This window comes from Anomalospiza imberbis, chromosome 8 (assembly GCF_031753505.1).
Source record: "Anomalospiza imberbis isolate Cuckoo-Finch-1a 21T00152 chromosome 8, ASM3175350v1, whole genome shotgun sequence".
NCBI lineage: Eukaryota > Metazoa > Chordata > Aves > Passeriformes > Viduidae > Anomalospiza > Anomalospiza imberbis.
The window spans coordinates 21,996,088-22,013,279 of NC_089688.1; the positions used below are offsets into that span (position 1 = coordinate 21,996,088).

The 17,192-nt window shown below is 41.9% G+C and overlaps 1 protein-coding gene across 4 annotated transcripts in view; it reads left to right on the plus strand.

Annotated features, from left to right (window-relative positions):
- ARMH3 (armadillo like helical domain containing 3) overlaps positions 1-17,192 on the plus strand; it is a 124,696-nt gene that overhangs the window by 33,542 nt on the left and 73,962 nt on the right. For all 4 annotated transcript variants that reach the window (XM_068197853.1, XM_068197855.1, XM_068197854.1 and 1 more), the window contains 4 exons: positions 480-545; positions 1,634-1,703; positions 3,178-3,238; positions 5,814-5,902. In XM_068197853.1, coding sequence (XP_068053954.1) covers positions 480-545; positions 1,634-1,703; positions 3,178-3,238; positions 5,814-5,902 — 286 coding nt within the window. The remainder of the gene's footprint in view (positions 1-479; positions 546-1,633; positions 1,704-3,177; positions 3,239-5,813; positions 5,903-17,192) is intronic.

Below are 17,192 nucleotides of genomic sequence, written 5' to 3' on the forward strand. Positions count from 1 at the left end.
AAGACTCTTTAATTTAGAGGTGGTCTTGGAATGAGATTTGCTTGAGGGGTGGAGCAGCTCATAAACCTATCTGCTAGTACTGCAGTAGCTTCTGGAATCAAAATGACAGAAGAAACCTTTATCCCCACAGTCACAGAACTGGTGCTGGAGAACCACTTCTTATACACCTGGGACACTTGTTAAACTTGTGACACCATGATATGTACAGTCAGAGTTTAAATGAGCAAAAGGGGAGAAAGTTAGACTGAACCACTGCTTGTTTTGTTAGCAGTTTATTTTTCTGAAGTGGAATTGGGATCAGGAGGGGTTTACTTGTGTGTAACTGGAAACATGAGTGGGACAAGAAGAAATGGATAGATGATTTTATAGCTTGGTGGTTGTATCTTGGGAGTTCGACGCTGAAACGCATGTGATTTGAAAGGCAACTGTAGGGTGTTTGGCTTTTCATATCTCCTCCCTTTTCTTGCCCTTTTCAATAGGATCAATATGCTAATGCTTTTCTTCATGATGACAACATGAATTTTCGTGTAAACCTACACAGAATGGTGAGTCTTTTGCTCCAGATTGTTTTCTCTTTAGGATGCAAACACAGAGGGTTTGAGTATGTATGAAAAATATATGTTGAAATTTGTGTCACAGACATCTAACCTACATTGCTAAGGCATGTGGAAATACTGTCAGAAATGCAGTAGTTGCAGAATGATTTTGAGCTTGCTTTCAGAATGTCTCCATTCTTCAAAGAACAAAGAGCTCTTTGCCCTGTCACTGAATTCAGAGGCCTGTCTAGCTAGTGAGGAGCTGTGTATTAGGAGGTCTCTGAGGAAATCAGTGGTAGAGAGAGCGTCCTGCCTTAATGTCTAGCAAGCATTAGCCCTCATGTGATACATAATGGCCAGCTGGAGTTACACTGAGTGCTCTTATTTGGTTTATGCTTCATTCTGGGTGGAGTAATTCACCTTCAGTGAGGAAAGTATTTTTTCCAGAGCTTTTTCCTGTGGTGGAAGTGTCCTTACCTGGCTCATGAAACTCTGCAGTTACAAGTAACTTGAATGGTTGTCCTAACTTGATGCATTCTGTCGTCAAGGTACTGGCACAAATTTCCACCTCATCTGACAGTGAAGCAGCACTTGAAAGTCACTCACTGTTGAAGAAAGTAACAAACATCTTACTTTATGGAGACCATACTGCAAGAATGCTGGTCATTACCCCTTAACAACACATTTGCTATCCAGTTTGCCTTTCTGGTCTGTTTCAATGAACACCAAAGCCATTGACTACTGTACACACTGTTAAGAATGCCAATCAGAATTCTGGGTCAGAAACAAATCAGTATGTTAACCAGGGAGGAGGAATTTCTTGTGATTTGTTTTTGTCGTGGGGTCCCTCCCCTCAGTAGAACAGTGCCTTCCAGCTACACAGCTAGAGAAACAAACCCCCAGTATCAGCATGCTGGAAAGCAGGCACAATTTTGCTCCAGCCATGGCCTTTAGGGTTAGTATGTGTAAGATGGCAGCTGGAGAAAAAGACAAAAGGAAGCCTGTGCTGATTGTACAGTTTGCTTGAAAAATACAATAATACACAGACTGTCACTTCAGGCTTCTGCTGACTTCTTTTCATCTTTGTGTGTTTGAAGCCAATGAGGCATCGGAAGAAAGCAGCAGACAAGAACCTGCCCTGCCGCCCGCTGGTGTGTGCGGTGCTCGGTGAGTGTTGTCAGAGCACGTGTGTGCTTGTGGCTCCTGAAGCATCTCTTGTTGGGCAATAGAAATGGGAGATTTGAGGATTAAATGGAGCAGTGGGTGGACTTAAAAGAAGGACAGTTACATACTAAAGATGTTTCCAGCAATCCATGCCCATCTTTGTACTTGGCTACCTTGCAGGCAAATCCAAGATTGCAGCTCTGGAGCAATAAATCGTATATACATTTACAGAAAGTTTTACAGACACTGCTTGACCTATTTGAGCTGAGTTTTTAACAAGAGGGAGGGCAGTTGATTAATAAATTCAGTGTTTAGGTGAGTGTGGTAGCAACAACAAGTACTTTGTAGATGATATGATGATGGCAGACTTACGGTTCATAAAAACATACTTGTGAACATGTTTGCTAGGCATTGAGCCTTTTCTGAGCCAAAAAACAAGAGGAATGCTAGTAGCTAGGATTGGTTTTGCCAATCAATATGGAGGCGTAGTTGAAAGCTTTTCATGCAGCACGTGATTAAGTTATGACTCTTGTTACTGTGGAGGCCAAAAGCACATGTGGGTTCAGAAATGGATGGAGCCTGGATCCCTGAATAGCTGTTCAGCCTGATGGTACAGAAGTAGTCTTAGACTTCAACATTTTCAAATGTGATTGTTGAAGCCAAGACACAGCTGCATGAAGAATCTTTCTAGAGCTATCAGATCCCATACACTCTTCACCTGCACTGTTTTTAGTCACTATTGAGTCACACTGCTGGGCTGTTACTGCCCTAGGAGGTTACAGCTCACGATTGTTACCAGTGGCTTGGTATAAGCATTTCATGCTGAAGTTGGGTTGAACACACCCCCACACGCATTCAGTTATCATTGATTAGCTTCTCTCAACTGTATTTCTATACTCCTTGCCTCTTATCTTCATACTGGAAGCCCTTAAATGTTAAACACATTCTCCTTTTTTCTTTTTTCCCTAAATTAGTCTTAAGCAGAAGCTTAGTCCATATTGAGATCAAACTAGCTTTACTTGCTTCAGAATTTGTTTTAGGAAAAATAGATGTTATTTACAATGTCTCTTTAAGTAGCATCTAGGTTGTGCATTGTTTCTGAATAATTTTCTAAAATGTGCTTCTTAATGGAGTTTTCCATTAGTGACAGGGTTTGAAATATTGCTTGAGCAATTCTAAACATCAGAATTCATGGTGTAGTCTTTATTTGACTAATAGTGGGGGAAACCATATGGGGAAACAGTACTTCAAAGCAAATTACAGTATGTACCCTCAGTTTCCAGGAGGTTCTTTTCTAGTTCTAGCAAATGTCTAATATTCTTTAGAACAAACAAACAAAAAAGTGAAATCCCTTTCATCTAAGCAGGACTATTGTCTGGTAGAGATAGGTAGGTGGGGCAGTTTGACTTCCTTGTAGTCTACTAAAAGCTAACAGTAACCAGCTCAATACTTACTTTATCATTTTCTTTTCTCTCAGATTTGATGGTGGAATTCATTGTAACACACATGATGAAAGAATTTCCTATGGATCTCTATGTGTAAGTGTCTGTGGGGTAACTCACTGTGATTTAATTTGAATTTAGGTAGAATCCTGCTCATAGAGCAATCTTCTGGCTGAAATAACCCTTTGTGGCTGGTGGGGAGCAGGATGGCTTTTCATGAACTCTTCCAGTAACTTTTTCTACTTCAAAAATCCTCTGTGTGCCAGAAAATTGAAAGCAATTCCATTTCAGACTGTTTTCCTAATCTACTTGATCTAACACAAAGAGCTTTTCAGTCTAAAAGAAGTTTCATAACACAGAGTCATTGTGGCAATCCCCACTTCCCAGAAGATGAATCTTGGTCTAGAAACAGAAAAGACAGTTTTGAAAAAGCGAGGATGACTGGCATGAGGCCTGGAAGGCAGTGGGGAGAGGGAGGGAGGTTTAAGCCTGAAATGGCCTGCTAAGCAGAAAGGGGTAAAACTTAGCAATGGGCAAAAGGAGACAAGAGGACAGAGCTCCTCATGAGCACTCCATGTGTCCCACAGGGGCCTCTCCAGTGCTTTGTACTGCTTTAGCCTGGAGGGCAGAAGTAGGATTTAGACAGTTTGTTGGCTTTGCTCTGACTGTTTGTACAGTGCTGAATTTCCCCAAGGCGTGAACAGCACTATATTCTATGGGGAAGATAGAGACACATAGGATGTTTTCCCTTAAGGTAACTTTTCAGCATATTCTGATTTTGCCCAAATAACCTTGCAATTACAGTTCCTTTTCAAGGGTTATACAGTTCAATTGAGTTTGTGAGAATTTCTTTTTTTTTTTTTTTTTTTTTTTTTATGACAATGCAGAACTAATTGTAGATGGGTGTAATGCTCTGGAGTTTCACAAGAAAGGTGTGAAATGCTTCGACACAAAAGCAACATCACATCTAGAAACTCCTTAGCACTAGAAATAATGAGCATGAGCAACCATCAGTGGACATTTGTATCCATTTATTTTGGCATGTTTGTGCAGTCCTTTCACTGTACTCCTGTCTGAAACCATCCCAAAGCAGACACAGTTATTGCAGACAAAGTGGGTGTTCTGAATGCACAAGTAGTGTCATACTTCTCTGCAGTACATTTAAGAGGTGACGATAGGAAGCTGCACAAGGCTGGGCATATTAATATTTGAAAGAGAAATCCAGGTTCCTTAGACTAAGAGTACTTTTTGTCCATTATTTGTATTATGAATCCTCAGCACAAAACTTTTAAAAACACCCCACCAGGATGGATAACTTCATAACTTGTCTTACAGCCAAGCAGATACAGATGTGAAAAGGTGCTGGGCATTGTCCAGTACCAGGAACATCAGAAGTAGGAAGTTTCTCCTCATAGGAATTGCTGTTCCTGATCTGAAGACAGCCGTCTATCCTAGCTGGTTTGCTTCCTTTTCTTGGTTGAATTTATGAGAATCCAATTTGAAATGCAGCACTTAATGTCATGCTCAGTGATTATATATAGTTTTACCTTTATTCAAAGTTAGTTTCAGTCTTGCCTTCCTGTGGTATATTTGGGATTATCTACGAGTCTGAAAAGAATAATACATACCTTCTGCTTATTTTTTTGCTACAGTCTTGTTTTAAAGCCTTGTCTTGAACTTTTCACCTCATTTTGTATAAATTCCATGCAAATTTTTAGAATTTAATTTCTCCCTGTTTATCTGATGTGCAGTGTGTGTCATCAGTGTCTTTTCAGAAAGATGTGGGTTTTAATGAGATAATCTGTTTTTGAGAAATAGGGATGTAGAGGGAAAAGGATTTTACCTTTTTTTAGTCTTCCTTGTATTTTTTTCTACATGTTAACAGATAAAAATAGCTTGGCCTGACATATTCAAATTTGTATATATTTTTATGTTGTCTGTAATGATAGTGATAGAGAATTTACTCACTGTACTGTATTTTTAATTTGGATGTTATTTGTGAAGAATGTTTGTGCACCTAAGAGTCTGTATGAACACCAGGTGCTATAGAGACCTACAGGATTTGGAGACTTGACTAGTGCACTACTTGTATTTTGGGGGATTCCAAAGCTTGCATGTGTATTGCATGAACATTCCAAAGCTCAGACTTAAATTGTTTTTTTAAGGAGACTGTAAAATTTGATAGAAATATATTTCTTTTATTCTTTAACATAATTAAACTGTACACCTCAGTCAAACTAAGAATTCTGTAGTTTTTCCAACACCCTCATTTCCTTTAGCCTCATCACTGGGGCCAGAGAAATGGAGAAGCTCCATTGTGTCCAAATTTTACAATAGTTTGTAGTATCTCAGATATATGGAGCCTGCAAGTTAAGTAACTCATTTTGTAGAGTTTATGAGACCCTTAGGTTACGGTAGCAGAGAATGAAAAGTATTTCTTGAACAGCAAACATGCATTTGTGGTCAGTCCTATCCTCTCGAGTGTAAACTGGCATACAGGCCCCTTTTTTCATTTTGTCAGATTCTTTATTTGTGAGTGTTGATTCCTCTTAGGAGGCCAAAGTCACAACTCCCATCCTTCTCTGATAGTCTTTGAATTTGTCCATTTCCCTGCTGCTGAAGAACTGTGGGAAGATGCAATGCCATTAATCCTTTGCCCTCTCTTTTCCAGACGGTGCATTCAGATTGTGCACAAGCTGCTGTGCTACCAGAAGAAATGCAGAGTGAGGCTTCATTACACTTGGAGGGAGCTCTGGTCAGGTACTTGGCCTCTGCAGAGACAGTCAAATAGGAAAAACCCACAGTGGTGGTGGTTTTGTGGCCGTGACTGCTTGTTCCATTGCTGCAGGGTTGAAAAGGAAACAGCAGTTCTGTTAAAGGATCTTTATGTTGCTTCTTAGTTGCTACATGCAAATTGCCTCCTTTGGAAAGCCAGTTCATTATCATAATGGTAGCTAATTTACTTTCTTGTCTTCCATGCTCACTATGGTATCCAAATATCTTTGTTTTCTGTTCCATTACCTGAATCTCTCTTTATTTGATTAGAGAAAATGGAGTAATGTTTTATGGAGTAATGTTTCTCTCTCAGATCTTTGTGAATAGAAGGGAGGTAGGCTCTTGGGTAAAGGGAGATGGACCTTGCTTTTCCTTTTACTGCAAGAGGTGCTCACACACAGAATAGTGTATGCAGCTTCTGGAGAGAGCAGCCTTGAAATGTCAGTGTGAGGGAAGAGAGGCTTTTAACTCTGACCTTTGAGTTGAGGGTAGATAGTCTGGTTCATGCCACTTACATCCCAAGATAGATAAATAAGTATTGTGGAGTCTGACATAATCTAGCAGACAGCTTTGTAGGACTCTTGTATGATGCAGTCATTGCGTGGGAGTTCTGGGGAAGGGAGTAGCAGAATGGGTGATGAGACCTAACAGGCATCTTTGGTGGATGTGGTTTGTGCTTCACTTCTTACCTAGCAAGCAGTGAAGTAGCTCAGCCAGGAAAGTACAGTTAATCCCCTTGCTGTTGTGGCTTAAACAAGAGCTTTATGAACATTCAAGGGAACGCGGCCCTAATTATGTACTCCTGGAGCTGTGCTTGAGTCCTAGGATCAGCGACTTGCCTGGTGTAATGCAACTCCCATCAGAAATTTGAGAGGATGGCTTTTGAAAGAGGCAGTGATCAGTGGTTTGTGAAGCTGTTCTCAATTGCCACTGAGTATTTCCCTTCAGTAACCTTGCCCAGCTGAGATATGGCTACTGAGAAGTGAACCAACAACCTGAGTAATTTTCAGTTACTGAATTTTCACCTTGTGTGACATGTGGCCCATTCAGACTTTCTAAATGATTCCTGCAGAAGGTGAAGTGGGTGCCTCTAATTAAGGGATTAGCAGTTCCTTTTCAGTTTTCCTCAGAACAGAGCCCCTAGAGGCATGGCTGCAATCTAGTGCCAGTTCAGGAGATGAGTGTGTACAATGTGGATGTCTGTTGTGAGTGGAAATTGCATCTGACAATGTGTGTGATATCTTCCAGCAGTTACAGTGAACCAGAGCCATTTCTTTTTGGCCAAGCTGGCCTGGGTCTTTTGTATGCATTGGCAGAATGGAAGTTTGAAATATAGCACCTTCTGCTTGAAAGTATTGTTGCACAGTTCAGGGAGCGCACTCGTAGGCATCTTTAAGTCTTAACTTTCCCTGTTTTAGGGAAGGAGAAAAAAATTAACATACTCACTACACGCTGAGATTCAGCATCTTGGGATATTCTTGTTAGCTGTCTCTAATTAGCTGGTGTTTATATAGACCTTTGGAAACATAAAGTGCCTGAGAAGTATTAAGTACTGCACATGCTTTGAAAGCAAAGCAGAAATATAAAAACACTTGGGTTGGTCAGGTTTCTGTGAAGGAACTGAAACATTGGCACACCTGATGCAGCTGAAGAGCTCCATGCTTCCAATAGATTTTTGTGTATTTTAGGTGATCCTCTTCTGGGAGTAAACTACTGTAGAATGTTTCAAAATTATTATTTTTTTAAAATAGGATGTTGAGGTGAAGAGAGAGAGATTCTTCTGTAGCTGCTTAAGTGGTTTATGCAGGCTGGAAGACCCTGGGTGAAATGGTGCTTAGACCTGTAAAAGGGCAGGTCCTGGCTGCTCCAGGTGTGCTTCTAGAATGCTGTATAAGTTGCAGAATAAATACTAATTGCCAGCCCTGTCTTGAGATCTGTTTCATACTTAACTCTTAACCCTGTCAAGGTTGCTCTTTGATTACCCAGAATGCTGCTGCCTTTGATGTGAAAGGATGTCTCTTTCTGTGGTCTTGATCTCTGTGACACACAATTCCAAACCAGAGCACAAGGCTTCTGAAATAATTTCTGTCCCTCATATGACCAACAGGCTTTTATTTTGGATTGAAGAATTAGCTCACTGCTGGATGAACAGCTAAAAGGGAGCAGCTATTCACTCTAAGGTCTGAGATACCAGGTTGCCCCATCAGGTGTGCTTTACAGAAGGTCTTCAAGCCCACACTTGTCTTCTGGAATGACAAAGTGTGTGATGACTTAAGCAATGTCCCTGTGGTGCAGTGTGGATAATAGCAGTGGAGGCCCCCCAACAGAGCTGAGTGGAACAAAGAAGCTGGAGGGAATTTGTGTAAGGAAGTATTGAAAGAAATGGAGAGAGTTCTACCTGGCACATAAAAGGAGGAGAGTTTTTTTCAGGCAGAAAATTGAGTGGGAGAAGACAAAGAGAATACTGGGGGTAGGTGGTTGGTATCGGGTGCGGAGGAGCTGAGATAAAGGTTGGAGGTGGAAGCAGTAGCTGTGTATGGAGCCTTCTGTTCACTTGCCAATTCTAATGTTAGCTAATCTCTAATTAAGGAAAGCCACTTGGGTGTCATCTGATGGGCTGATGCTCTTCCTTTGTGGATGCTTTGTCTTCAGTATGGAAGGCCAGCAGCACTTTGAGAGTTTCTGCATTTATTCTGTTTGATTTTAATTTGCAGTGATGGCAGAGAAAAGCAGTGGAGCCAGGTGCTTTGGCATCTCTCAGGACATGTTTCATGCTGTTTATGCAGTCTGTAATACTTTATACTTTTTTGGATATGCCACTATTTGGCACATTGTTTCCATATTATCTTATTTCTGTTGAACTTTCTTCTGCAACATCTGAGCTTAAAGAAGAACAATATTGTTACAGTCTTTGGATGTGATCCAGCCTGAGCTTCTCTATTAGAATAATTTTTTCACATTAAGTTAAGGGACCAGGGCAATGGCAGTCAAAGCAGTATAAATCTCTGGCTGTGCTGACCAGATGACCAAGAATGTTTAGGTGACAGAGAAAGATGCAGGGATTTGAGAGCTGGAAACAGGACTGGCAGAAAGGAAAATCTGTGGGTGGCAACAGTAGTGTGTAGAAGCTGGTTCTATCTAAAAGCAGTGTGAAAATAAATATCAGATCACTAGTGGAGCTGAATTCTGGAACATCTTAAATAGGGGGCTGGAGAGTGAAAAGCAACTGTAATCTGAGTAACCTATGGAAGTGATTGGCAAAGGCATTTACTGATAGGTAGACCAGACATTCAGATCAAGAAATATCTTTTGATCTTAGTTCTTTTTAGTAGTCCTTTTCAGCAGTCTGTTCACTTCTGTTCCACCAGTGATCAGTGTGCAGCTCTTCCCTTTCAGTGCTAAAGAAAATCTTCAGGTTTTTCACCACTGACAATGTACCATTGCTGGTACTAGCTGGTACTAGCCTGGAAATATGGCCAAGGTCAGAAACTCTAAGTGGACTCTGTTGACATGTTTGCTTGCAGCTATTTTGGCCACCTGGAAGTCTCGTGGACTGTTATGCCAGGTACCTTATTCTATTTAAACATTGATTAATTGAATGTCGAGTGTAAGGTACTTCCTGGAGCCAATTAGGAAACTTGGGAACAGCCAGTTCACTGGTCTCAGAAGCAGCCTGTTATGCCCAATGTCCTTGGGCTGGTTTGTACAGCACTTGAGTGATGGACAGTGCTGTAAGTGTTGTTGTTGCTGTCAAACATGTATGAGCTATGCCAGAAGAGTTTTCATGAGTCACTTAAGCTTTTTATATAAAAAGACCTCATTTCTTCAACTCCTCCCACTTCAAAATTAGCAATGCTTGAGCAATTCACACTGAGCTTAGGGGGTGCAGGTAACTTCTTTGCAGTTGCTGTGATTTGCTTTAAGCAAAAGCTGTGTTTAAAGAAACAGAAAAGCAATACAAATAAAGACTTCTAATAGCAAGAGTAGAGCCTAAAAAATCGGAAATATATTAATGGTGAAATAGCTATTTCTTGGGGTAGTTGAATGCAAAGTAGGATTAACAGTGAGTATTGCCATTAGTAAGTGATGAGGATCAGTTTTCAAATTGTTTTAAGATAACACTGTAGTTCCTTGTCTGGTAGTATAGTTAATTTGGTAGATGCAGAATGCACTGTTAAAATAAGGGTGCTTCAAATACGTAGCACCATCAAGAAGTTAATTTTTCTCCTTTTTCATGTTAGGGTTATCAAAGCAGACTTCTACAATGCTACTAGACAAAGTACACTTTTTTCCCCCTTTTTGTACACTCTTCAGATCTTTTTGTCAGGTTCTGTATTTATAACAAGAGTAGAACTGCATTCAAATTTTTTTGGGCGCGTACTAAAAATGTGAAAGGTTCCTCTGTGGAAGATTTTAAAATAAAGAAGCCATTTTTTATGAGAGAGAATCTTCCCCCCCGCCCCGACTTTCAGTATATACTGAAAGTATATATAATACTGCCCTTATGCAGTGCATATTTAAAATGGTATGGCTCAATCACTTTGCTTTATTATTTTGTGACTGAAATGTTGATTACTGAGAGTGTGTTAGCTGTGTCAGTTGTGGTTCTACAACTGTTGATCAGGTCTGCCTCAACCCTCTGATTTATGTTGCTGAACAGACTGGAAGTCAGGTGATGTTGTATTTTCACTCCATCTCTAATCTGGCTGTCACTGTCACTTTCTGCAGCAGCTATCTGGCAAGGGAAGCTTATCATCATGCAGCTCTTGTAGAGACAGGATTCACACACTGGTGTACCAGACAGTTGAGTTCAGTGGCAAAGTTCCTGGTCACTAGATGCCATGAGAGTTTGGAAGACCATAGAGCTGCTTGGCCAGTTAGCCAATGACTTAGTTTCTCACACAAACTAAAGGCTGTAACTGCTGTGTGCCATGGAATACACACCAGGAGTTTGCAGCCCTTAGGGGGTCCTGTTTTCTTTATTATAGGAGTGTTGGTGCTTGTGGTATGTGGTACTGTGTTGGCCCAAGCTGGGTTCAGGAATGCTATTGTTAATCCTGTTAACCATTTCACAGTATGATATATCTATCATACTGAAGGAATTCAGGAAAGGATTGAAATTGAAAGATGGTTTTATGAAATAATTTTTGTTTATAGTTGTGGTGTGTGTTGTGAGTTGATATTCATTGATTTGTTTAGTTTGTACTCCTGGCAGAACTCCACCTTACCCCAAAGAAAACCCCAGTCCCATCTTAGAAAGCTCACTCACAGGCAGCAAGATGGGAAGGTCAGAAGGAAGACTGCACGTGTCTGCTTGTAGTATTCTGCTGTCATTCTCAGCAGGTGGGACAATGTCATGCTCACCTTTCCACATTACCTCCTTCAACCAAAGCTAGAATATTTTCATGGGAACACTCCAGCCATTTAGTGAAATGCCCTGGTATTAAACTCTTACAGAAGATATTGAAAAACATGCAGAAATTCTGTGGCTTTCTTGTAAAGGAGGATGTTCTAAATTCCTTGCATGGGTCCTTTTTAGGAAGCATCTGCTTTTACTTAATTTTAGTTTACCTTTACTTTATGTTAACATATTTTAATACTGATGATAAAGAGTTTGACCTTGATAGCTAGTGAACAGAAAAAGAATATTTGTGGCTGTTATTGATCACCTGGTGAGATGAGGGTGGGAATTTCTCAACATAGCCTTGCTCAGATAAGCACAAATTGAGTTTAGTCATTTGCATGGATAAAAGTCTGGCAACCTTTTGGTCATCCTGCCTCAGCCTGGCAGGTCTCATCCAGATATGTTGTTCTGTCATGTTTTAAATAAAGCTAGCAAATACTGGAGAACTTGATTGTGGATCACTAACAGTTTGCAGATCATAGTGACCTAGTGGAGATAGTGTGATAATTTCTCCTGGGAAATGGTCCCATTGATGATAGAAGTGGTACAGTCAGCTGTTCAAAGCTGTTTCTTTATCTGCAGGGGGGGATTGCAGCACTCAGAATGCAGTCATTTATCCCATGCCCTTTTTTGTGTTCAAGCAACATCACTCCTGGGTTCCTTACCTTGCAGTCTTTCCATGTTCTCACACAATATTTCTTCTCTTTCTCCAGATTCACCACCTTTTCTGTTTTAAAACCTGAGGCAAAAATGTGCAACGTTAACTCCCAAGACTACTGTTTAACAGTGTGAACCTACACTGTCAGATAAAGCAGAATTGAGCTCAATACTACCCTTTCCTCTAAAGAGGGATGAAGCTTGTGGGTGTGTGCTTTAAAAAAAAATATATTTATTTATTTATGTGTAAGAAAAAAGCATATTGTTCATCTGAGCTTTAGCTGAAGTAGGAAAATTTGTGTTATTGCTTACTGGATTGCCATCTAGCAGCATTGCTCTGGCATCAGCAATCAGCATTTCCATTAAGCTTGCCATTTCACACTGTTGGCTCCATTTAGGTGGGAACAGTGAGTACCAGGGATGGGGGCTATATAAAGAGAGTGAAGGGTTGGAAGTGAAGAAGCCTGCTCGACTGATCCTGGGAGCGATGGCTTGTGCCAGCATGTGCTCCAGCCCTCTGGCAAGCTGTTGATTCTCATTAGGAAAACAGCCTGCTTTCATGGACATACCCTGGAGAGCGAGTCATGGGGAAAAGAGAGGACAGCTGTAGAGTGCTGGTGATGGGGAGCCTGCCAGTTGCCAGCTGCTTTTTGCCACAGAGCTGTGGTGGCTGGGAGGAGGAGCTCAGCACTGCCTGTGGCAGCAAGAGGGAGGGTAGAGGAGTGCCCAGGCAGGTGATTGTTACAGCAGGGAGCAGGGGGAAGGAGCTGGAGCATGTTGACTCATGATGTTGACAAAGCTTTTATTGCTTCCTCTCCTCCCCTGAGAGGGAACTGCAGCATTGGTGCAAGAGTCTTTTGTTGTAGTGCTGTGGGTCATTGACAGGAAGCTGCAAGTGCTGTCCCTGATTAATTGGTTCACCTGTCCAAGGGTGCTGGGATAGTTTGTGCCTCAGGGAGTTCTGGTGTGTTAGTTAGTAATAGCAATGTAACTATTTCTCTGACAGGATTCCTATTCCTACAACTCTATCTGGAAAATACCTCTGTTGGTTCTTTCCTGTCAAACCCAATCTGTACGTTCTCATCTCCTGCTGAGTTTGTTTTGATCACCTTTCTTCTGAGTGCCTGCCAAAGCTGAATGTGGCCAGATCTGCCCCCTCTTAACACTTAGGTCATCTCGGAATGTCATATTTGAGCCTTTTGTTTTCCTAAATCTGAATTACCTTCAGGTATAGCATTTTTCTAGAGGTGATTACTCTGTTCTGGGGTCTCTTCTCTCATAGCTGCACAGTGGGCTGTATGGTTATCCTAGCTTAGCCCTTGTGACTTCCAGTCAGGAACAAGAGAGTGGACTGGTCTGTGGTTCTGATATTGTCATGTTGTGAGAATCTGCTTTTTTCACATTCTGTGCTGTAATTTCCCTCATGTAAAGGAATCATGCTGAATTTTGGAATCTGGAAGAACATATTAGAAAGCATTGTTTGGCATGTTGTTTTTCAATAAGTGTTTGATGTTGACCATTTAGAGACAGAACATTAAGTGTAGGTGGACCTTTGATCTGGCCGGGTACAGCCAGGGCTCGTGGTGTTGCTCTCTTTATACTTCCAGTGGTGTTGCAGACAGAATGCTCCTGTTTTCTCTTGTATGTTGGAAGAACTGAAGCACAGAAAGACCAGTGCTGCTTCCCGAAGAATCTAATCCACTCTCTTCTTAGTTGCAGCCTTAGTTGCACTAGGCCTTAACCAGATCTGGCTTATCTTGTGCTACAGTGAATAGTGTGGACCTTGTCTTGGCAGTATCTACATGTGAACAGGGTGGCTGTAGGAGGTGCAGGGTGGTTACTGTGCTGCTGTGAAGCACTTGTAGGCTGATGACTTCTCTGCAGCATGGAAGTGTTGCCCAGATGTCATGATCAGCTGCCTTCTAGTGATAGATGGGTTGGGATCCTTCTAAGGGGGTTGTGATTTGAGACACTGGAAGGAGGATACTGAATACACTGTTGGTTCAATGGTAACTTCTAGAGGGAAGGGAAAAGTCACTGTTCTTCCCTCTGTGCCCTGAAAGTTGAAGGGTAGAAAATTGGAGACTTCTGGTAGAGCACTGGATCCTGTTAGTGGATGTTATACTGCAGCTGAGGAGCCCTCACTTCTCTCTCTCCCTTGCTCCTTTCTTGAGGGCCATTATATGCACCATTAGAAAATTCTTGACCTGTAAGCGCAGCAGATACATGACAGAGGCCTCCGTGCTGTGCTCAAGCCATCCGAGCTCTCATTGATGAGTGTTTCAGGGCTTTTCTCTTCTGCTCCATTGTGCAATAACACATCAGAGCCTTCTGATGCTCCTGGCAGAGTCTGTGCTACATTCTGACTTGCCCAGGGGATAACACTACTACTTTTTCCCCTCTTTTTTCTTGGCCTACCTCCGTGGTCCTGTTGCATTACACATGATCCAAACAGAGAACACTGAGACACTAAATAAAAAAAACAACTTTGTGTGAATCCACATTCACCTGGGGCTGAATATACTTCTGTTTGAAACAAGGCTTACAGGGAGAGAAGGTAAGTCTGCTATGTGAATAGGAGAGAATGAAGGGCAACTGTAACAGGAATTACCTCCTTCTTGGTAGAAGAAAAGGAAAGATGGTGGCTGCCCACAGTCTGCTCACAGAGGACTGGCTTGAGGGAGGGCAGCAAATAACTGAGCAGGCGTGTACTGCTGCTCCTTAGCAGACAGAGTGGCTACAGAAGCCGATAAGGGAAAGTGTCTTCAAAAGCAGCTGTGCAGCAAAAGAGCTAAGAGGTTCTTTCTCTGCAGTCATTTCAGTTTAAAAAGTAGGGAGGATATGTATGATGTCACTTTTCATCCTTTAGCTATAATAATCCTTTGGAGACAAAATTGTCCAAGTGCCAACCTGCTATATAGCACTTTTCACGTACAGCCTGTCACATGGCTCTGTGTCCACTCAGCATGCTTGTCTGCTTGGGTTTGAGGCTCTAAATGTAGGTGTCCAAAGCTGTGTTCTCTTCTTGTTGATTTAAGAAGCATAGCTGATGTACTCAGCTCAGGTCACTTACATGAACATACTGCTGGCTGCTTGTTTAGTTACAGCCTTCTCCCTTTATTACTAAAGAAGTCCTACTGACACTGTTGTATTGTGAAATTATGGATGTTTCAAGACTCATCACAGTGGGTGTTTCAGGTCCTGCTAATGAATGCCAGGAACAGATATCTTTAGGGAGGGAAAAAAGGCTCTAGAGGGTACTGCAAAAATGGTGCTGTTTTCCAGTTAATGTTGAAATAGATCTCATACCCAAACCATCCATTGCTGTTAAATCCTGGAGCATAATTTGGGATAAGGTGGCTGAGCCCAAGCAAGGAGCCCATTTTTATCTGCCTGTGCAGCTGGGAGACTGAATTGCTCCTCTACTGGAAAAAAGAAAAAGGATAATTTCCTGGCTAGTGTGAGAGGGCAGCCTGCAGGTGGGGTGTGAGGGGTAAACAGTTGATTGCAGCAGGGAAAATGTGACACATCTGGTTTGGCTTCAGATTGTTTAGGAATAGAGCCATCAGAGCTCTGTTGGAGCTCAAGGGCAGAGGGGTGTTCAGTCAGTTGGACTTTCCTCTAAAGGTTTCTTTTATGTGTGTAATTGTTGCTGAAAGGCACTAGGCATATGAAGCCAGATCTAAAAGTTGCTAGTTCTGAAAACTTCAGGGCATAGCTGTCCTAATTTTCAGTACAGGGTCTGCCTTACAAACAACTACAGAGACACGGCAAAGGGGTTTAAAGGTTCCACAGTGTCTGTGGTCCTTAGAGACACTTGAGTAGAGGCTGCTGCAGAATGTGCTGGCATGGAAAAAGATTGGTTGCTCCTTTAGCATCGATGTAGTGTATATCCCAATTAGGAACATTGCAACTTTTTTAGGAATTGTGGTTTCCTAACAGTTGATAAATTTTTCAGTGCAGGGCACGTAGTGACTGTGAACCTTTGGTGGGTTAGTTCTTCTGACCAGGCTCTGAGCCCAGCACTCAGTTTCTTCTTAATGTGAAGCATGTCCTTCCCCTTCCTAGTTCTTAGGGAAGGAACAGCACAGATAGTTTTGAGTAGGCTATTAGTCAGTGCAGTTCAGGTATAAATACTGGTTTCAAGCAGAGGTAATCTCTTGTCTTCTTTCTAACAGACACAGGAAAATTAAACATAGATTCATCACAACGGCTAAAACAAATTTAGGGATAGAACAGAGAAAATTCTCCTTCAAGTGTTGTCACCAATATAGAGCAGTACAAGTGCTTCAGGGTGGTCTATGAGAAGTACTGCAGTGGGCAGCTGTAGAGTGCTTGTTCTTGTCATTTAGTAGGTGCTTGTGCTCTGGACAAATACACTTGTTCTTTTAAAAATAGTTTTTCCTCATCACAGACAGCTTTCATGTTCACTGTTTTTGGATGTTCGGTGGTGGCTTCTTGTCACGCTACGCCATGACCTGCTGACAAAGGCCATTCAGCAGGGCTCTTGTGGGAGAGTAAGAGGCAAGGAAATGAAGATGAGGCTTCTCACAACTTGTCATAGAAAATCCAGAGCTCTGCTACTTTGCTTCCACAAACCCAAGCTGCTGCTAATTGAACAGCAGCACCTGGTCATGAGCTGTGGCCCTGTGGATTTGTGGCTGGGAAGGAGGTAAAACCAAGCTTGTAACTACGAGATGGAGAAATGGCCAATGAGCTGCTGTGACAGAGATGCAGGGCAGCGGTCTGCAGTCCAAGGCACTGACTGCGGGAGACTTTTTTGCTGTGGAGGTTTGGTTACCTTGGCAACCTGTTTTTAGCTGGATCTTTGCTCCGGTGGAGAGCCCATCTGTACCTGCTACTTTGTTTTGAAGTGTTCGTTTTGCAGGAAAATAACTGACAGGGGTATTTTCAGAGCTGCGTTATTGTGGAATCCAGGCTCTGTTTTTGGTCCTAGGAGTTTGTCTGATGATGGGGTGATGATGGTATGGAGAGTTATGTGGCTGGATTGAAAAGGTGTTAATGTATCTGCTTCATGAGGTGAGCTGCTGACATGGAAAGGAGAAACGCTATTGCTGATGGTTAATCCTGGAGTGGCTCTGAAAGATACATCACTTGCTTGTCTGGAGTTTGCAGAGAATTTTGTTCATTCCTGGTTTTCAGTTCAGCATCAGCCACCTGCTGGAAGATTAGATGGAAGTAGTTCTGCCTGTG